Below are 22,991 nucleotides of genomic sequence, written 5' to 3'. Positions count from 1 at the left end.
CTCACTCATTCTTTCAATCACTCATTCAATATCATTCAAATCCCCCACTAATTCACTCATTACTCAGTCATTCATTTACTCTTTCATTACATCACTTCATTTATTCATCACTCACTCAGTAACTCGTTCATTCACTCACTCATTCATGTACTTATCAAAGCCCTCCCATTGCCCTGTCATTATCATTTACATCCCAGAGACACACTGAATTGCTTGACAGGCGTCTGGTTCTACACGCCACAAATGGGTGTTTGGATTGATAAATTGTATGGAGCAGTCACCTTCAGAGACATCAGTTCTACACGACTCCTGCCAAACCACAGGCTAGAAAACTAGCCAGCAAAAATGCATGACCATGCACAACTATTTGAAATGTATGGTCAGGCCTCAGGCCTCAGACATCAGCATTTGTATTCAGTTTCACCGTGTGTTTGGCTGATTCCACATTTCATTCCACTCATGGGGTAAAACGAGAAACGCCAAAATCACATGTGTTTCATATAAATCACATTTGATGCATGAGGAATTAGGAGAGAAATAGTGTCTGCTTAAGAATATTAATGAGGAACTTTCAAAAGAGATCCTAAAAGGGAATTCCTTGAAAAGATTATGTGCAGTATTTAAAAATTTATTTTTATTTATTTTTATTACTTTAAATTTAGTCAGCATTTGTCATAGGTAAATATATATATATATATTTACCTGCTCCGACATCCCGATCTGAATCAAATGATTAAGCGATACGTGCTTTGAAGTCCCGATCTGAATCAAATGATTCGTGATACGCGATCCGATTGGAGCGCTGAATCATTTCGATTGGAGCGCTTCGAAACAGTGAATCATTGAAGAAACATATTAACTGAAGAATTACTAACGTTTATTTAAAGTTTAAGGATGACACCCTTCCCTTTGAAGATCAAAGATCTTTCATCACTGATTATTATCACACTATGATTGTAATTCTTACATTTTTAATTTATTCAGTGACTAATTAAACTGAAGTCAAACGAACATCATTCCAATTAGTCAAAAGTCAAAAAAATAAATAAAACCTGGTTTATCTTTCATCTGATTTTGTTTATTTTACTTCTTTTTATTATCATAAATTGTAATATTTAATTATCATTGAATTGTTAAATGAAAAAAGCTCCCAGAAAACATAATTGAACTACTGAACTCAGTTAAAATGAGTGCTAATTTCTAAACTATATTACCGTAAATGTTAAATAAACACTGTCGGCTTGGCAGGAACAATATTATGATTTCTAATATTTAACTGTTAAAATGTGCCACTACATTAGATATATTGTGGAAATGAGGCATCAGGTGGACTATAGTACATGTTTAGTCAGTTTTAAGTTTATATACTATCGTTTACCTTTAAGCATTATTTAAATAAATTAAGCACAAGGGCAGAGGTGACGGACTCTTAATGATTTAACCACTGTCTGCCAGTTACACGGCCAATAATAACACTAGAACAAGAGGTTAAGTTCAGCCCATCATTGCTATGGTTAATAAAATCTCAGGGATAACAGCATACCCTACTTTTTTTAAGAGCAGTGAAAACTGTAGTGTGGTCTTGTTTTTCTCATCACTTTGCCTATGGCATGCGAGTTTCAGATGCATCTTGATGTAAACACCCTCATGACCCATTTTGCAGCTGTTCCACATACAGTATAGTGTTCCATAACAGACACATAAATACACACACAAACACAGACATCTAACTGAACACAAGCCGGCAATCAGGGATACTCTCACATCAAGACGAGTACAGCTGGACAGAAAGAATGGCGAAATTCTTAAAAATCTCTGGGTAGTGCTGGAGTCGAGGATAGACACAGAGCATTTTATGAAGAGCAGAAGTGATTTCTCCAGGGAGATGGCTTAACTCAAATAATACCATGGGCAGGACTTGAAACGCTCAAACCAGCTGCCAGCCAATCTATTATCAACTCCCTCAACCACAGCAAGACCTACAGTACACATTTACACACCAGAAAAAATGTTCTCAGGACACTTTCACACTAAAGCCTTTTGTGGTTTTTGGGGTGAAAAGAGATTTCCACATTTGCCCCAAGTCTGTTTGAGATGGTGGTCTCAAATGAATATGTGAAGTACAGTAGAGTTCAAAGTTGTTGCAAAATGCAAAACAGTCTAACTTGTGGGACTAAACCGCTATTGATTGCATTCCCATTCCTGCGCATGTTCCTGACTATTTCTCATGACTTCTCCCCTCTGAATAAATTTTGTTTGAGAGAAGCTCTGCATTCCTTCAAAGAATCTGCGACACAAACACGAATGTGGTTTTGTGCATGTAAAGTGTGGATGGTAAATTCAAAAGGGACAAATACTTAATCTTAAACTACTGCACTCACATCAATGGTGCAAAAGTACTGTGGTTCTGACCCAAATACTGTAAAGGGAAAGCAAGCTGCCTTATGGGACATTCAGGATGTATTCTTAAATTCAAAAATGAAAATAGAACCCCAAATGGAGTCAAACATAGGTGACATTTTTAAAAATGTAACTTCTGAAGTTACCTTTAAACCAGCTGATCAAGGTCTTCCAGGCAGATGTATTGGGGCAAGTTGGAGCAAACTCTGCCGGACGTTGGCACTCAGGAGCAAGTTTGGATACCCTTTATTTAGAGTTACAACAACGTGTCACTGGGACAGTAACCTTAAAGGACAACTTTGTGCCTTATCTACCCCTAAAGTTGCATATTAGTACCTTAGAGTAGCACCCATGGGCGTAGCTACCAGAGGGAAAAAGGGGACAGAGTGCATAGGACCAGAGGCTGAGTTGGGCCCCCCACCACTGAACGTGAATTTGAGGGGGCCCCATAGAGCAAATTCTGTGCAATGGGCCCAGAATCCCTAGTGACTACACTGGTAGTACCTTAAGATATGCACTGAAAGAATGCAGAGTAGTACCTTAGGGTACTACTACGAACCTTTAAGGGGTGAATAGTTAACCCTAAGTAAGGGTACAGACCCAGGGATAAGATGTTGTACCCCTAACAGTACAATATTTCCACAGATATTTTCCTTTAGCCTGCTCTGTGATTTACATTTACACCCAAAACTCTAGCATCACAACTCTAATATTCTGAAAGTAATGCAAGACAAAGGAAGACTGCCAAGAGATTCTCTTTCATCAGTTTAAAATGTTTAAATATGAGTCCATAAAGAGAATCTGTGTTTTTAGACTCTAAAAATGTCCACATAAAGCAGCGAAAGTCTCATATGCTTCACATCAAACACACACACACACACACACACACACACACTTATCCCTCTTCAATGACTAACTTGCATCTATTTGTGTGTCTGATGAGGTGATGCAGAGAAGTGTTTCACAAGCTTAACCGCTTCAAGCTGCCCTTTAAGGGGGTCTGCACCACAGATCTCCTCTGTCCTCGCTTACACAAGACTCTCATATTCCTTTCTCCAAAGCACGGCTGACAGATCAGAGGTGTGTCCGTATCTGGGAAGAATCCATTTGCACTCCAAGCACGGGACAGATACTCAACTCACCATGGAGTTTAGAAACATTACAGACAATGAGCAGCATAAACAAATGAATGGTATTCCAGGGACACACTCAGTTGTCCCATTTAGAGCCGCTGTCTACAGATCTGGTGCTAGTACATTACGCTGATGAAAGGAAGAAAATGGGCCGTGAAATGAAAAAGGCACTGTAAGGAGAAAAGTGTGTGTGTGAGAGGAAAACTCTACCTTGGCAAGCGACTCCCCGTTCTTCGTATCCTATGTTGCACAGGCATTTCCCAATAGGCACCAGCCACTCTCCCTCGGTACTGCAGTACATTTTTGGCGGATCCTCCTCTCTGGAATTGTTGACGCATGAGCCTCTAACCTCCACGAGCGACTGAGAGTCCGTGGGTACCGTATCGGGAAACATAGCCAGGTTCCTCACTGTGAAAGGGCATTTTTTAAAGTACACCCGCACCGAAACTAGGGCCACGCAGGCTCCCACGTCCTGGAAAGCCAGGTAAAAGCCCGTCTTAGTCATGGGTCCCACCTCACGGACCTCTGTATTTAACTTCAAGATGCGGTCACCCAGGTCCATCTGAGTAAAACTCTCATCGGCGGCGATGGTGTCTATTTTGGAGAACTGGTGTTCGCGAAACTTACTTCCCTGGTCTTCATCAGTCTCCAGGTAGTGTAAGTTGAACGTCTCTTTGCAGGTCAGGACCATGGGAATACTGTTGCAGTCTCTCAGGGTAAACTTGAGCTCCACATAGATTTTCTGTGCAGAATTGCGAGGAATCCAGTTGGTCCTCAACCAGTTGTTCTGGCTGTATTCCATCACGTTGCACACCTGGAAGGTCCGGATGGGTGTGTAGTGCTCATCCACGCCGCTAATTTCCTCCCACTGCAAAAAGAGAAAGAAGTTAATCAAATCTATTCCGAGAGAAACGAACGGCTACTGTACTCCTGCATTTCAACGGAACCGAGACGAATGTAAAACACCTGAGAGGCGAGGTTATTTATTTCTCAAACACATTTGGAATAATGAATCGTTTCAAATTAATATCTCCCCTGTTCGGATAATTAATGTGGGACATAATTAACGAGGCCCTCCACTCTGCGTTCTCTCCCTTGTAAAGCGAGTCTGACAAATCATTTTGTTTTGTCACTAAGGGTGTCCGAAGCCACAATGCGGCCAGAAGTTTTGAGGTTTAACGTACACAAAGCAAAATAAATGATGAACTGAGAGGCAGTGTTTTCTATTACAATAATGGAGTACTATATGGCTCTCCGTCAAGCTGAAGTTTATAAAAGCCCTTGGCTGAGTGAGACAAGGCCTCTGGAGTGGCTGCGAGCTGTTCATTACCCAGCAGAACAAGTGTGCCCTCAGACTGAAGAATTGCCTATTTGTGTTTCAACTGCGAGGGTGCTTAATGAAACACCCCAAAAGGAGCTTTTTTTCAGCACATTGTTAAGATCTCAAGAATTTAATATATTGTTTTGCATCTTATCGTTTAGATACACAGCCTTTACTTTGGAAGTAAAGCAAACTAATCGAACTCACTGACAGCTGGAATTCCATCCACATAATTTAATGAACATTTTGGGATATTGCATACTTACCCTAGTAAAATATGTTTAAAATACATTTATTTCATACTAAATATAGTTCAAATCTATTAACATATTTACTGACTTATCGCTTGAGACTTACTGATCTAAAAATTATAATTAAACTTGATCTGAAGTACTACTTGTGTACATTGCACATTTCTTAATATTAAGCCTAAAATGTGTTTTAATGTCACTATTGATGATTGTATGAGCTTTGAATAATATCGGCCTTTAAAAGCAAGATATTTAAAGTGAACCTAAACTTGGATAGTTCCACTTTAGCACAATCAAATATACTTCAGTATGTCTTTAGCTGAACTTCAGCACTATTCATTTTTTTTCATTATTTTACTATTTATTACTTATTCTGCACAATTAAAGTGAATATATATATATATATATATATATATATATATTATATAGTATTATAATAGCATATAATAGCATTATATAGTGGTTCAATGCATTATATTGGTTTTTTTTGTCACAGATCGGACTATTTTTTTGGATAAGCAAGAATATATATATATATATATATATATATATATATACTGTATATAGTATGTGAATACTACATACTTAAGACAACGTGCATAAACTGCAATGGAAAAAAAGTCATCAAAAAATTCGTTACTTTGCCTCAGGTCATGTGGCTTAATATTTCACCCAGATATTTACAGTTTTAAGACAAGGGCGTGGCTTTTTTTTTAATGAACTGCAACACATGCATGGATGGATCTTTCTCAATAAGTTCAATAACATGAATTTAGACAATAGATGTGAATTTTCTTTCATGCCTTTTTTTTTTTTTTTTTAAACTTCATTCCAGAATTAGTTTTAACTTGACCTCTTTTTCAGCTGGCTCACCAACAGTTGAGCGATAGCTAGGCCAGTCCAAATCATTTTTTTTCTTTTTCACATTTTAAGCTGATTAAGAGAAAATCATTGGAATTCTGCAGAATGGATTTAAACATGATAAAATGTGTTGAATGGAGCTGAGAGCAATGCACTTAAACTGCTAGCTGAAAGCATTATTAAATTAGCCAAAGCATTTAATAAACGAACAAGCAAAAGGCAGCACAGTATTTTATGAATAACATGCTTCCCGATTCTGTGTAAATCTGGGATAAAGCAGGATCTAAATGAGGTGTTATGATTACAGAACAATGGAATCTGCTTCTGATACTGTGTTTATGAACTTGCGAAGTGAACAAATATGATGCAAATTGAAATAAATCAGTGGAGATTTCAGCCGGTCATTTGTCTCAGCTGCATTTTGTGAGCTATTTACTTGCGTTCACCAGCATAGCCGCTGCTTCAAATGAAGTCCAGGTGCCTGGGCTGTACCGCATTATCAAACTGGATAGAGAATGACTGTTCTGCAACCACGGCTGCCAAAATAAATGAAACATCATATACGATGTGTAAATCACACACACTTGAGAATAGTGTATTACATGGACTGTCTGCTGCCATGAATGACATCAACATAGACCAAGCCAATCTCTTTCAAATAACTTTGCTTTATAACACATACCACCCGGTTATAGAGAGGGAAAAACTGTAAAAGCCCTGTCTGGATATCTCTTTTATGGACAGCAGCTTCTAAAGGCCGCATTGATTTCTCCAAGAGCGATTGGACACCAATCTGGATTTCCTTCTCCACAGCGGGAGACATCAGCCTTGCGCTTTGCAACTTTACACTCGACGGGCAGACCGAAGATGACTTTAGGTTTCTCCGAATATCACTTTACAATAGTAATCCCCCTCCAGCAAGGAAAGCAGCAGAGAAACGAGGAAATCAGCAGTTGGCAGGGCTGCGGCCCAACTCCCCCCTGTGTACACTCAGTGTGTACACAGGCCAACTGGTACTTTAAACTAATAGATTCCCTGGCACTTGTGGACAAAGTGGAGCAGAGCTTATGTTTCAGACAGATATGTAATAAAATTATAATCCTCCTCTCGCTCGTATTACAATGGAATTGCATTAGTTAGCGAAGACTGACATATACTGCTGGCTTTCGCTGGCATCGCATTCACATTTCCTGAATGGGTGCACACGGTTTCTCGATCAAATCTCGCTCTCTTCATTATGACGGACAAAATTAGAGTGGATTCTGTTCGCGAGGACTCCATTAGAGTCTGAACGCCGGGATGCCGGAGAGGGCACGGAGGAAAAGATGTACTTATGTGTTCACAGGAGATCTAGCAAAGGAAATGAGTATCTGGAGGAGATGGCTGCTCACTGTCAACTACACATTTGTACTAATTGACACAAACAAAGCTCTGACTGAGCTCAGACAACTGTGCTCTGAGGGCTCGATATCACTGCAAATACACTTTGTTCAAAGCATGAGTGGAATAAAATTGTAAGTGACACAATTTAAGAGATAAACTAATGCTAGCTTTTGTTATCCATTCTTAGCGGGTTTTTTTTCTCTTTTGGAAACCATCTAAATTAATTCAACATTGGTTTAACCGACTCAGTAACAGTGTTGGGGAGCAATTAACTAATATAGCATCCCAAATAACCTAATTACAATTTTCAGTAGCATAACAGTAGCTTTTCCAGTAGCAGTGACAAAATACTAGATCAATGGGTTTTGTCAAAGTATATCGCAAAATGATTTCATGCTCGAACACACTGTTGAGAAATGTTCTCTCATATACAGATGGGAAGCATGATGCATTTTATTGAAATCACTTCATGTAAACAAATTGGTCAAGAAAAAAAAGATAGCAAAATGCTAGCTAAATAAATACTGCTCTGACCCCTTGTGAAAAAAAAGTACACTTCAGTACTTTAAAAAGAATATGAAAATAATACACTTCCAAAGAATATACTTAAGTGCAAACTGAATGTAATGTGTTCAGACACTTAATTTCATTATTTGCAATTAAATGAAAACATATTATAGTTTAAATTTATATTAAATGAAATTAGCTGAACTTTAGAGTGCTTTTTGACCAACTTAAATAGGACTTAATTACATCTTCATATGTAATTTCATAATTCTATTGACTTTGAAATATGGTTAAAGTTTACTGCTGAATGTACTGGCAAGCATTTATGGTAAATATAAAAATATTAAATGATTAATATCATTTCTATTTATGTCATGTATTTAAAAATATTTGTAATTACACATTTATAATGATTACGTTGCAATTTACTTCATTTAAAATATATTGACTTTAAATATATTGACCATAAAAATTACAATTTAAAAAATACAATTAAACTAAATAAGTGGCCTTTTATTTCATTACTATTGTCTGCAAGTACAGTTTCCTAAAGTATACTTTAAAGAGATGAAGAACACTACTAATGCACATTCGGTACAATTAAGCACACTTCTTTTTTTACAAGTGAAAGAAAGAAAGAAGGAAAGAAATAAGGAAGGAAAGAAGGAAGGAAGGAAGGAAGGAAGGAAAGAAGGAAAAGAAATAAGGAAGGAAAGAAGGAAGGAAAGAAAGAAAGAAAGAAAGAGGTTGAGGTTGAAACATACTTTTATTCCATATTTAACAATTTATAAATATCACCAGTATTACATCATCTTTACACAATCTTCAAATTGTTAAAAAGGTAAAACCAACTCTCCATCACTATCAACAACACAAAGAACATTTCCAACAGACCATTTTCCAACAAAAGCCTGTAAATTGTTGATTAATTTATAATAAACATACTCAATTCTGAGGCGAGCTTCTAACATTCCCAGAAAAACCCAATAGACCTCTTTAGACCCTTTGTTCTGAATTTTATTTACAGAAAGAAAGAAAGAAAGAAAGCTTTAAAATATATTATCTGACGTAATTAAACAAATATATTGCCACCCTACATAGAGTTAGTGTAGATAGCTACTTGTTGATTGGTTGTTGTGCTGCTAACTACTTAAGTGTAGCTTACTAAATTACTTTAATTTATGTGCAGCTTGTATTTTGAGAAGCTACAGTTTCAAATCAGCTTACCAACACCGTTCAAGAAGCATAAACTCATCCATATTACATTACAAAGAAATACAGCTCCCAAACTAAATTGAAGACACAAATCACTCCAAAAAGAGAACTGAAAAAGACTTATGTTTATATGTGAGGCCCGTGAGCCCACCCCATTCCCACAATACAGCAGGAAACACTAGAAATGACAAGTGCTTCACCATCTAAGATTTCTTGCACTAGGTCACAACGACAACTGTACCCTATCAGTCAATACCTTTTCATCACAGCTTTTAGCACAGAGGAACCATAACACATTGTGTGCTGCCCGCTCACCCCGCTGCGGCCATATGACGTGCTAATCCACCTTTATAGAGGGGGTTTTCTTTGCACTTAAATGAGTTTTAGCATCATGTTGGAAATATTGTCTTTCGCTGCAGGCGCTGGCAGAGTGTGACTTCAGAAACGCATAATGAAAATTTTATGTTTGCTGCCTGTTTTGTCTCAGTCGATTATGCTACGACACAGCAGATCTTCTGGCTTCTACTCCAGATTTTTAAGAGACCAAAATAAGATGAGGAAGTAGGTTATTAAGGAATGCTGATGAAGTTTGAGTCAAAACAATCTGTTTTATATTAGTTTTATTGCTTTGAGTTTTCATTTTTTAACTCAGCACAGATGACTTATTCAGTTTTTAAAAATAATCTATTGTTTTGCATTCATCGAATTACAAATAAAATAGAAAAATTAAGAATTGTAGCATTTAATTTGCTGAATTATCCAATCTATCTATCTATCTATCTATCTATCTATCTGTCTATCTGTCTGTCTGTCTGTCTGTCTGTCTGTGTGTATAGTGTCACATTATTTATTTACACTATATATTTTAAACAAACAAACGATATATATATATATATATATAGTTTGTTTAAAATATACAGTGTGAGGAAAAAGTAAAATATTATGCAAAACTAAATAACTGCAATTTATTTTGTTACTGTACTGAAGCTAACAAAATTTGTTTAATATTGTCTGAAAAATATTAACTTTATAATAAAGTCTATTTTTCCACCTGCTGTTAGATATGGTTAGATGTAAAAACCAGAAAAGAAACATTTTAAATGTATAAATAAAAAATACAATATATATACATATATATTTTTAAACTCATTTGTGTTGCAAATGAGTTTCACTCTTCGCCTAAATATTTGTATTGAATATTTATACTACAATAACTACATGATATACATATGATGAATCCAATAAACATGATATAAGACTACTCATACCATAATTTTAGTCAAACCAATCAATTCTAAATGAAGATTTTACACTGTATGAATAGATATTTCTACATACTTCAAAAACTAGTTGTGCCACCCAAACCAAAGAAAATTATTTTAAAACAATGAAAAATATTTGCAGTCCAGAATATTTACATTTCACACAGCTACCAATACTCCCAGTGCGACAGATCAATCCTATTATTCATTCAAAAATCTTAAATGGAATTAAAAACAATGCCAATGCCAAGCCAAGCCAGTGTTCGAGATCCATTCGCACTTCTCGCTCTGTTCCTGAGCTAAAACAGCTTTAGAGAAACGAGGCATTCCAAACCCCAAACCTTCAACCACCAATCAAGCTCTAATCGGCATCTCCACAGACGCCACAGCAAAGACGCTCTTTACCAACTCCAAGAACAATTGCGTCGAGTCCTCAGAGCAGCGCAACAGATCGCAGCGGTTCAGAGTAATCCGACTGCCTTGGGTAATGAATCCCAGGCTGAGGCCTGATGCAATTTGGAGAGGCTGTAATAAACAGCGCTGCGTGTTTAAAGAGCTGTCTGCGCAGGGCCGGTTTATATTTACTGGCCTTATCTGAGCGGGCGGCCGCACAGGGAGCGTCCGATGGGCTTTAGCTCTTAATTTGCTTTAACCGGGCCGATTTGTACTTACACTGGCAGAAGGCGGGCGGCCCATCCGTCAGTGTCAGCGCTGCGGCGGCACATTATTTGAAATCATTTTTGAGGGCATAGCTTTCAGGGCAAAATGCTTATCGCTCCAAACTAGGGAGTCCTGAGTAATTAGAGTTAATTCACCTTGAGAACCTGATCTTTGCTGTAATCGCGACAACGGCTACATGCCGACTTAATAAATCCCAGAGCATTCAGCGCGTATCTGCGAGGGATTTCCTTTTTCATTCTAAATCACCTTTATGGCTATTGTAGAGATTAATGATGCTTTCTCAGTTGAATTTATGAACATTTAGAAATTAATCTAGCAAATTAGTGCAATTACTCAATTTTCCATAAACGCACTCTACATTAAAAAGCACTTAATATAAGATGCAAATGACCTTTTTGTTTTTTTGCTTCATGTTTTTTTTTTTTTCTTTTTCTTCTCCCTTGCTTCTAAGAAAGGAAAGCTTCACGTTTTACTGTGCCAACAGTAAAAAAGAATGAGGGGAAACAAGGTTTGGCAGCTATATGGAACAAATTACTGGATTACCTTTAGCAACTGCCAGCAAGTCATTTTAACACATAATAACGTTTAAAGAACGGTTTGGTCCGAGTAACCCTTGAGACCAATACCTGTGCAGCTCGACAAATAAACACGGTTATTATCGGAAGCTGGGACCTTGAGGTTTTGACAACACAAATAAAGTACCTTGACTTGCTCTACTCTGACATGAAAAACATACCTTTGGTCTTAGTATTCTCATACTGTGTTTTTAATGTTTATAATATATGTTGTCTGTATTTTTTATATAAATGGTCAAAAGTTTTGGAATAATTAAGATTTTCTATTTATGTTTTTTGAAAGAAGTCTCTTATGCTTACCATTTATTTGATCAAATATTGTTTACATTTACAAGAGTTTTTCTACTTGCATACTGTATATTTTAAAATGACATTTATTCCTGTGATATAAAGCTGAATTTTCAGCATCATTACTCCAGTCTTTAGTGTCACATGATCTTTTAGAAATCAGTCTATTATGCAAATTATTCTAAAATTAATCATTTTAATATTTGACACTCATTTATTATCAATTATTTCTGGTGCCCAATTATTAATAATGGTTCTTATTACTTCTTTTCAGGTTTCTTTTCAAAAACTGTGTTCAATACTGAAAATAATAAGAAGCATAATATATGTTTCAGCAAATCGGCATATTAGAATGATTTCTGGAGGATCATGTGACACTGAAGACTGGAGTAATGATGCTGAAAATTCAGCTTTGCTTCACAGGAATAAATTATATTTGAAAATATATTCAAATAGAAAACAGTTTTTAAATTGCAAACAAATTTTTACAATATTACTGTTTTTACTATATGTTTAATCAAATAAATGCAGCCTTGGTGAGCATAAAAGACCATTAAAAAAAAACACAGACAAATTATAATAATTTCAGACTTTCACCGGTAAAAATTAATTTTCATACATTAGTATTTAAAAATTAAAAATGCAATGCAATTCTAATTTTATCAGTTAAACTCTTAATAAATGTTAGTGTATATACAATAATTGTCAAGCCCCTAAATATTTAGCAAAATTATCCAAACATAATCATATCAGTTTTTGAAACTCAAAATAATAAATGCCCCAAAAACTGCACACAACATTTTGGCTCCCCAACAACATCCTCACAGCACGAAATCTCTGTTCTCTTCTTTTCCACTAAAGAATATGGATTAGGTCTGCAGCACTCACCCCGTGGGATGGGGATGATATCCAGCCCAGCTCCCCTTGGCTTGCTTTGGAGTCCAACAGGTTAACTGTAGAAAAGAGAGAAGGGGAGAGAAACAAATAAGCAGTTAGCCCTTTTCAGATCCAGTTTCACCCCCTCTCAGTGTGCAGCGTCCCCATCAACACAGTATTTACTCAGCTGCACTGCTTTATGCCACAATCCAATTAAACAAACAATAGAGTCAATGAACTCATCCTTCAAACCAGTATTTTTCAGTTAGCCGCACGAGCTTTAAAGGCCGGAGAAAAGTTACCCTCGTTACCCCGTGCATGGCGGGATCTTTAACGGCTGACCCATCGCTGATCTTGTGTGTTTGAGAGTATTATTTCACTGATAGACATCTTTAACAAGGCGAACAAATCACAAATGGTTTCTTTTATCTGACAAGCACCGTCTGAAAGGATTCAATATATTAAAGCGGTGTGTTGATTATAGATCGGATAAAGATTACAGCTAGAACATGATTGTTTTTTTGTTTTGTTTTTACATTTAACCCTCATTTAAGGTGATGTTGTTACTGTGTAATTACAAAAATAAATACTGAGGAACTACAAGATTAGGGTTAGGGTTTGGTTTAGGGTTAGTTACTAATTATTGCATCATTTACTGTTAAAACTATAAATGTAAATGTAACACGTAACTATGTCACCTCAAAACAAAGCAAAATGCTACATTTTCTCACTAATATAACTTTATTGGTATAAAAACTTTAATTAATTAAATTACTAAACATTTATTAATTTTAAAATATCCTCTTTTTTTTTTTTTTTTTTACAATACATTTTGTTCCAAAACAGTTTGGCAGTTAACTTTGTCCTAAAAATATATTTAGCAATTTGTATTTCACTATTTCAGTATTTTATTGAATATTTATACAAAAATAACTATGTTATATATATATGATAAATCCAAATAATGTGATATAAGACTAATCATACCATAACATATGATTTTAGTCAATCCTAAATAAATAGATTAAATCAATAAATAACAATATATATAGGCAATTGTTTTGTTATTTATTTGGAGATATAAAATATATTTGTTTTCACCACATTTCAAAACATATATTTATTTATTTATTTATAAATAATATAAATCAAAAACAAATATATTTATAGGACAAATTCTTTATTTCCCATTCATATTTTGCTTATTAATGTTTTTCTAATTTATGCAATATAAACATTTGAAACTTCTCAGATGTTGTTTTATTCGTGTTATGATTGTTTTATTTAACTTGTACACTGTTTAATCTGTATCTGCCTTTGTATTCAATATTTATTTCTGTTTGTGTAGAAATTTTCATTTTTATTAAACACAATATCAAATCCTTGCTCAATCCAATCAACTAAAATGAAGTAAACAACAATAAAACAACGGAAAATGAAGACTAAAACAATGGGAGATGACAGCAAGGAAATATTACTGCATTATTAAAAATGGCTGGCTGGCTGCATGGCGTGCTACAGCGGGGACGGTCGTGACAAGCTCTTGACATCTCAGTGTCTCCTGCTCTCATTACAATGACTCCTGTTTGATTGAGCAAGGCTTCTACAGGCACAAAGAGAGAGAACAAAAGCCTCCGTCGGCGTACAGTAAACGCATAATCCCAGCTGACATGTGGGCCACTCAGCATGGCGTCTATGGCCCCTACTAATAGCTTTGTCACTCATTCTCCCTACAGCGACGGCCAGAAAACATCCAGCCAATCCACAAATGGACATATGGGACATGGATGACATAAACCTTTCTTTTCTAAAAGAGCCTAGAAACATATACTTTATTGCCAGTATTTATTTTCTTATCGCAAAGCGTGACATGATGTCCAAGTCAGGGCCAATACACCTTCTAAACGTAAGAAATTTGTTCCTAGTACCAGTCAGAAATTTGAACACACTTGCTCGTTCTTCAACATTTATTATTATTGACGCATTTATTGTTTTGCAGATTTTAGAACAATAGAAGTCATCAAAATGTTAAAATAACAATTTTTAATTATGGAAATATTAATAATAATAATAATAATAATAATAACAATAATAATAACAACAACAACAACACTGGACAAATGTAACATTTTAGTGACCAACATTTTTTAATATCTAATATTTGAGATTTTTACTGAAGTTCACATTTATGCTGAGCACTTTTCATTGTTTACCTTTATCATTTATTTACTTTATTAATAATTATTATTATTATATTATTTTTATAAATCATTATTACTGAACTATTGATTGAATTAAAATAAATTAAATTAAATTAAAAATTAAATTAAATCAAATTAAATCAAATTAAATTAAATTAAATTAAATTAAATTAAATTAAATTAAATTAAATTAAATTATTACATTTTTAGAGACCAAAATATGACAAGTAAGCAGATTTTAATGGAATATTGATAGGAACAATGTGAAGTTTGAACCAAAATAACCTGTTTAATATTAGTTTTATTTTCAATCTTTAATTTTTTACTTTTTTTTTAAACTTGCTTAGTTGTTATGAATAGTCTATTGTTTTTCATTCATCAAATTAAAAAGAAAAAAAGAAAAATTAAAACAATTAGATGAATGATTTAATTTATAGCATCTACTTGACTGAATTATCAAAAAAAAAATTGTATTTTAATTTTGTACAGAATATCATATGATAGGGCAATTTTACAAATTAAATTAAATTAAATTAAATTAAACTTTATTTTGTAAAGAAATTCATACATGGACAATTTATATTTGCCTGTGTATAATTTGAAGTATTTATTTTTATTTGTATTAAATGTTTCCATGGGAGATGAGAATATTTTTAATATCACGAGAAGTATAAATTCAGTCAGGTGCATCCATAATTTTGACTTCTAGTCTATATATCAGTCTGTTACAGACCCCATTATCAAATTCCAGCAGAAAACGGCAGCGCACCTGAGCGCTAGCCAAACAGCTGGCTGTTCTCAAACTGTAGATGATCCCTATTAACTATAATAAAGCTATCTGCTTATGTCAGATAATGGCAGCTCACATCCAGCTCCGTTGGTTCCAATTTAAATTTCTCAATGAGCCGAGCCCGCATCTCAAATTGAGCCGACCAGGGAAATTTGAGACCATTAAATTAGAAAGCTACATGGGTGAGGCGAATTCTGCAGATGTAAGAGAAGGAAATCACAGCCAACGTCATTCCCACCCTCTCCACCAAAAGTTTAGCATCAAGCACAAAACAGAGGGCTGATTATGAACAGCTGATCTAATGGCCATCTCATCCAACCAACCACACCAGACCAAATAGGTAAATCAATACAGGAGCGAGACAATAATCTAGGATTCCAACCACAGGCCGCCAAGTCTCTCTAATGTATCATCCCTGCACTACTAGCTATTGTTTTCCTTTCATCTGCACATGGCACATTGATCGCACACATTAACGGTGGCGTGAAAGAGACAATGGTAATGTTTCATTCACAAACTATCTAAGAACAGCTCAATGTGAAATGTAATGGTTACACGACTAATAACGAATTCATTATTTAGCAACTTTCAGTATGAGGCAACTGTAATTTCGTTCGCATTTTCCTTTACAACTCACAAATTACTACAAATCTATGGTATAATAAACATGTACAAGTGCCAAGAGTAATAGTATCACACATATATTTATATATATTGAGATCATAATATTGAATTTAACAAAGACAAGAAATCTGTATTGAAAATGCCTCATTACCTTCATCAATCAACCTAGAAATAAAAATATACACTTAAATTCAAATGTATCATAATTTCACTTTCATATTATGAGTAATTGATATTAAATACTGTAAGTATAGACATGCATTTAAATTCAAAGGCATCATAATTTCACTTTTATATCATATTATATGTAACTGACTTTAAATACTGTAAGTATAGATATGCATTTGAATTAAACTGTATCATAATTTCACTTTTATATTGTAGTATGAGTAATTGACATTAAGCATAGATATGCAATCAATCCAAATGTATCATAATTTCACTTTTATATCGTATTATGAGTAATTGCTATTAAATACTGTAAGTATATATATATATATATATATATATGCACTTAAATTCAAAGGCATCATAATTTCACTTTTATATTATATTATGGGTAACAGACTTTAAACAGATATCTATACTTACAGTATTTAATGTCAGTTACTCATAATACAATATAAAAGTGAAAATGATGCCTTTTAATTTAAATGCATATATTTACTTATAGTAGGCTATTTAATGTCAAAGGCATCATAATTTCACTTTTATATCATATTATGGGTATTTGACATGAAATACTATAGGTGAGTTGAAATGTCCTGTTGTGAAAACTAATTTAAGCAACATTTTAATCTACAAATAATTTTTTTTTTTTTTTATATTTATATTTACCTTATGTAATGTACATTATATTTACAGACTACACTGAATATCACTGAATAATACGTTTGAAAATGATTTAATTGCAATGCAGGAACATATCAAATTAACTAGGGAAAATAAAATAAAATAAAAATTCTTACATATTTTTATTTTAAATTGTCTTAAAAGAAAAGTGGATGCTATGTGGCAACAACCCACATGCTGCATAAGTATCATCGCTCCAACATCTTGTTTATGAAGAAATGTAGTGTGTTACAAATCGCCCTTTTACAACTGCCTTGTCACATAATTCTTAGGATCTCACTGTGTTTCAGGCGAATAGCATACAGCACTCGCAGAAAATAGCCACTAACGTTACACATATCTGCGATCACGGCTGTCGATTATGATCTGAATGAGATTTGCATGGGTTTAAGAGAACCATACGGCCCGTAAATGGCACACTGCCTTCTCTCCTCACCGTCCTCTTCACCTCTCAGGTAGTTAATTAAATCTGTTATTGAATTAAGATGAGAGTCAGGTGTCTGAACACCTCAGAACCGCCGAGTCCTCGGAGAGCAGAGGAGCTGATGCCTGGCTTTATTAAAATCTGACTGTGGGTGTATAAGACACACAGCGGATTATTTTCAAAGGATTTTCGAGTGAGAACAAGAGGCCGCGATATGTGTGTCCAAAATATCCACTGCTGCTCCAATGATCCCTTTTAGATCCTCCCCTGCAGCTGGTCTATACCTTCACCAAGGGTCGCCACGGAGCCCAAAACCAAGAGGTCAGTACTTGTAAGTCTTATGATTTATGGCTTCCTTACAAGTCAAACCACATTTTGGGTTTTCGATTCAAGAGCTGTCAGGATTTGGCGCTCTTGCGTTTACTAATTCCCCAACTCAACTATCCGAAAAACCAAAAATAAACACATGGAAAAACAATAGCAAATTGCAGGTCCTGCAGCTTGATCGAAGCTTCCGCCCATAGTGGCACGATGGCAATGAAGTATTAACCTCTACGCCATGAATAATTCAGTCGAGTCTCAGGGTGTCTGCCTCAGCCCCTCCGAATGCTTGCAGCTTTTCTGTCCACCATCTCCGTCCAAAATCCACCCATCAGCACAACCACACACGTTACGGTTATATTGATGATACGGTATGCATTGGATGCGATTGTATGTGCAAGCAAATTTCCAAACGTCTAAAAACATGAGCCGTCCCGTCTGGAAACTAGTGCACCGTGACATCACACCACACCATGCCGTAGTCTGAGCGAGAGGAGCGCTGTGGCTTGCGTACTGCGCCATCTTGGCCACAAGTTAGAAAATGGAAACCTTAGGAACGTAGTTGTGTTGAATGATTCGTTTATGTCTGTATTTATGTTTTTGGCAGATGCTCTATTCTGGAGCTGATGCTGATGGGCTTTGGGAAGATTTCCTGAGATATTTCAGTGTTGTTTTAGTTGAAATCGGCGTGTAAGGATGTGGTCAACTGTTCGCTGTAATCCCACATGCTCGGAAAACTGTCTGTCGTGAGTAGCCTATACGGACGACAGGATAGGCGATATGCATTACACTAGACTGCTCCCAAAGGTTTACCCACCACAAACGTGACTCACATAGGCCAGGCTAAATGGCAGAGAAATTAATTTGCTTCTTTAAACATAAGTATGTTTCACTAGGCAGTGTGCCCAGATCCAAAAAAAAAGTTTTTTTTTTTTCCTGCCATGTGTTGTTTATTAAAAAAATTAAATATAATGGCATTAAACCCGCTGCTACTGATTAAGAAAATTGCCACTGTTTATTAAATAAACTTTAAATCAGTGAAGTTTAATTTGTATATTTTAAGTATGAACCAAAAAATCCTATTTACAATTAGCAGTCTCAAAAGAACATAATTTCTATTTCAAAAATGAGAAAAATAATAAATTACCCAAGAGAGAAAAAAAGAAAAACAAGACTTTGTTGTGAGAAAAAAAAGAAAAAAAGTGAGATTTCATGCTGTGTGCATCTGCAGGGCAGTTTAAGTAGGCCTCAAGTTACTTTGTTGTTTCAAACACAGCCTATAGGATACATGCAGTAAAAATAGACAAGAATATTTTTACTGTGCTGCTTGGATATTCAGAACAGAAAATACATACCTAAATTACAGAGGTCAACTGATCAGCCAATCAATATTTATTTATTTATTTATTTATTTAGTAGTAGTAGTAGTACAGATGTTGTAGGCTATGATTAAGTAGCCTAGAGTTTTCAGTACTTCAATTGTTCCCCAACGTTTTAATCGTTTATAAAACAAAATAAAATAAATAAAAATAAAAAAACGCCAGCTGTAGCTTTTAAAATGTATTGCAATGCTTAATTTTGCTCAATTAAATTAAACTGACATAGTAACGTGTTTATACGCATATATTGTATCCTCTATCTTTAAACACGCATATGCTAATAACACACACGGTGACCGACACGAATGAGGTCGCAATGAGGTGCGCTCCACAAGGATTTGGTTATTAAAATTCATTACATGCAATAAAGACTTTACTTTAAAGTTTCGATTATTATTTTTCCTATTTTACGACCTGATGTTAAGGGTTAAAGTGCACGGCCCATGTAGTAAATCGGCCCGTTTCAGCCTGAACTGAAAAGTCATTGGTGTCAGGTCAAGAATCAGGTCCATGGGATTTGTTAACCAAGGAAAGTTATGCCATGAAATATTATTAAAATGAAATAAATAAATACAGATGAATACGTTTCAAACTCCACTAGAGTTTATTTCCTGAAAAAGGGGGGAAATAGGCTAGGCTACTCAGTCTCGCTTCGCATCGACATAGGCTATAACTTTTCAGTCACATATTTGGCTCTGGAAGGATTTATGAGTCTCATAAGATATTTTTTTTCTGATTTAATGCTCGTTGTGTACGTGTATTATTCTAAGAAACGGGGTTAATATGAACTTGACATGTATAGTTGAACTACTACTTTTTTAATCAAATCATAATTCAATCGAGGCAGACGATGCGTCAATGCATGAATTTCGGGAGGTGAGCCGCGATTACCTAGAGGTCATCAAACTGGCCTCTGACGCTTAACACGTCCAATATTAGTTAATAAAAAAAAAAAAACTACTATTTTTATAAATTCAGATTATGTCAGGATATTATAAACACCACAGCTGAGCTGATTAGGCGACAGCAAGCTGCAAGAAAGCACTTTGCTCCAAACGATATCAATAGCTGCGGCTCTATACTGACACTCTCTGGTGAAAAACACGTCCCATTACATACTTTTTTTCAGCAAAAGGTAATTCACAGCCCATAAATCATAATAAGAGAGAAAAGCCGCTCTGTTCCTCGGAACAGACAGCTAAAACGTCGTGAAACATCAGAAAGATCGTCCACCTTTGTGTTGACAGCATTTAAACACATCTTTCCACAAAGATCTACACTCTGATACAAAAATATCAATTCTAAACCCAATAATAGCAAATTGACCTGAATGTGTTTCATTGCGAACATAAAGTCACACCACTAAACGAATCTTTCCATCTTTTGTATCGCTTCATAATAGTTGGCTAGGCTACTGAATGAGATTAACGAATGTCTCCGTCTCTTTTTTTCTCTAATTAGGCCAAATATAGGCTATAAGAGCACCTGAAGATTTGGAAATGCTAATAAACAGGTCTATATATCGAATATGTGATAATACTGACGGAAACTTCTATAGATGGACTATATGCTACACAAAAATCTCACGTCTCTCTCTTTTTTTCACCCCGAGCGACTATAGAAACAGCTCTGAACGGGTCAAACAATGCTAATCACTGTGAACAAAACAGTTAGGTATATTCATAAGATACATAAAAACGGGGTGAACACGCATATAAAGCAAATATAAAAATAAATAAAACACACCCCTTATTTAGGCCTACATCTACATCTCGACCCCGCCGCTTTTTAAAGTGCTTCACAAAGGACGTTTAGATGTCAAAATACAAATACAGTGTCCTAGAAATAACACCTGTCATGTTAAAAAAATATATATAGAGTGCATCTGTACCTAACTTTGCTGGCTTCAAGAGTTGATATGCTTAGGATTTTAAAGTTATTGACTTTAAAAGCGATTGTACTGTCACTTGATCACTTTACTTGAAATTCCATCAGTTTGTAGGCCTTTACTGTAGTTGTACAGATTATCCAATAGCTCATATGTGATTGAAAATTTAAAATAAGATGTCAACACATGTGCAAATATATTTAAGTTAATAACTAATCGTGTGATTAGCATTAGGCAACTGGAATAACGTCGGCATCAATAAACTCTAATGTAACCTATTATTTTTGAGTGATATTCATAAAATCAACCGCAGCTGTAAGCAGCTTATAACAGTAAATATAAACACTTCTATGTTTATGCTTTACGTTCATATCAACGTGTGCTTTAAGTTAAAATAAATAAATAAATAAATAAAATTATAATAAAGAAGAATATTGGATATTTGAATATGTGTCAGACAGCCGATTGTAGCCTGCTAACACAAAGGGCGCATTTGAAGCAAAGTACATCCAATAAGTTGAAGTATTTCACGTATTACAACAAAAGCGCAGTGCAACTGAATAAACTCGGCGCACAAACTTACAGCGCATGTAAATATGCCTTAGCTATAACTATTCTCCATACAAGATAACCACAAAATAATTTAAGCAATTTCTTAATTATGAAGAAATTAAAAATGCATCAAATGCACAAAGAGCCTTTACATATATAGCCTATTTTAAGATTATGCGGTATGACCAGTTGATTTTCGGACTGGATTTCGCGCTCAGTCGTTGCGCGTTCGTGCTTTCCCAACCGATCGATCGTTTCAAAAACATGCTTTTATCACGCAGCTCAAGTAACCTTAACAAACAATGATAAACAGCACTAAAAGTTGAATTTGCAGCGGCATCTTTCTATCTAGTCTATTTCTCGCGCATGCAATTCAATGCGTCTCACGCAGAACTGCGATATTATTGATTCGGTTCATTTGGAGCAGCAGCTCTGATATAAAGTGAACAAACGAGCGTTTAACCAATATGATCGAATTCCCCTGTCAAAGCCGAGCAGAATAAAAAACCCTGTCTGGTCCAGCGCAAGTCAATTGTAAAGACAGAGTCTATCACAGGCTATAGTAGAAGCAGAGATGAGGTAGAATAGCCTATGTCTCGCACTCCAGACGTTATCTTACCTTCATTGGACGGATGAATAATGAATTCTGCGCTGGAAATAAACGTGAAGAGAAAAAGGAAAAGTATTAAGGTTTTGCAATCCATGATAGCTGTTGAGGGGGCAAAGCAAGGTGCATAACTCCATGAAGCATGCCACTCATGTGAGGGCTTCTCTCTCTCTGTGCGCATGCGTGGGCGTTTGTGGAGCGTGTGTGAGAGCTTAGTGAGTGTGAGCGCGTGTATTTGCTTTTTTGTGTGTTTCCTTATTTTTTTTTTCCTTTTATTTTTTTACTTCTAAGTTTGTTTATTTGGGTGAGGATGGGGAAATAATGTTTAATTGGTGATATATGGTAGTCATTTAGATTAGGAGGTTTTTTTTATTTTTATTTATTTTTTGATATATATATATATATATATATATATATGCCTCCTGAACACATTGCAATGTGATATGTGTGGGGTATAATGTAGCGTTTGTTTTTAGATGTTTTAATAAAGTGTGTTAAAATTGCTGCATATGTTACATTTTTAGTCACAAATATTACATTATAAAAACAAAAGTGCTATAAAAAGAAAGAAAGAAAGAAAGAAAGAAACTCTAAAACACA

General features: G+C 35.2%; 1 protein-coding gene across 1 annotated transcript in view; it reads right to left on the bottom strand.

Moving 5' to 3' along the window:
* Positions 1-22,544, bottom strand: part of LOC107738584 (ephrin type-A receptor 3-like) — a 151,014-nt gene extending 128,470 nt beyond the window's left edge. Inside the window, exons 1-3 of the mRNA XM_016550351.1 lie at positions 22,404-22,544; positions 12,766-12,830; positions 3,744-4,401 (exon numbers count right to left, since the gene is read on the bottom strand). Of these exons, the coding sequence (XP_016405837.1) occupies positions 3,744-4,401; positions 12,766-12,830; positions 22,404-22,488 (808 nt within the window). The 5' untranslated portion in view covers positions 22,489-22,544. The remainder of the gene's footprint in view (positions 1-3,743; positions 4,402-12,765; positions 12,831-22,403) is intronic.
* Positions 22,545-22,991: the final 447 nt, after the last annotated feature.

The sequence above is a fragment of the Sinocyclocheilus rhinocerous genome, unplaced genomic scaffold (assembly GCF_001515625.1).
Source record: "Sinocyclocheilus rhinocerous isolate Xijiao unplaced genomic scaffold, SAMN03320098_v1.1 scaffold581, whole genome shotgun sequence".
NCBI classification, from domain to species: Eukaryota; Metazoa; Chordata; class Actinopteri; order Cypriniformes; family Cyprinidae; genus Sinocyclocheilus; species Sinocyclocheilus rhinocerous.
The sequence above is the reverse complement of the archived record's forward strand: the minus strand, read 5'-3'. Positions and strand labels throughout refer to the sequence as shown.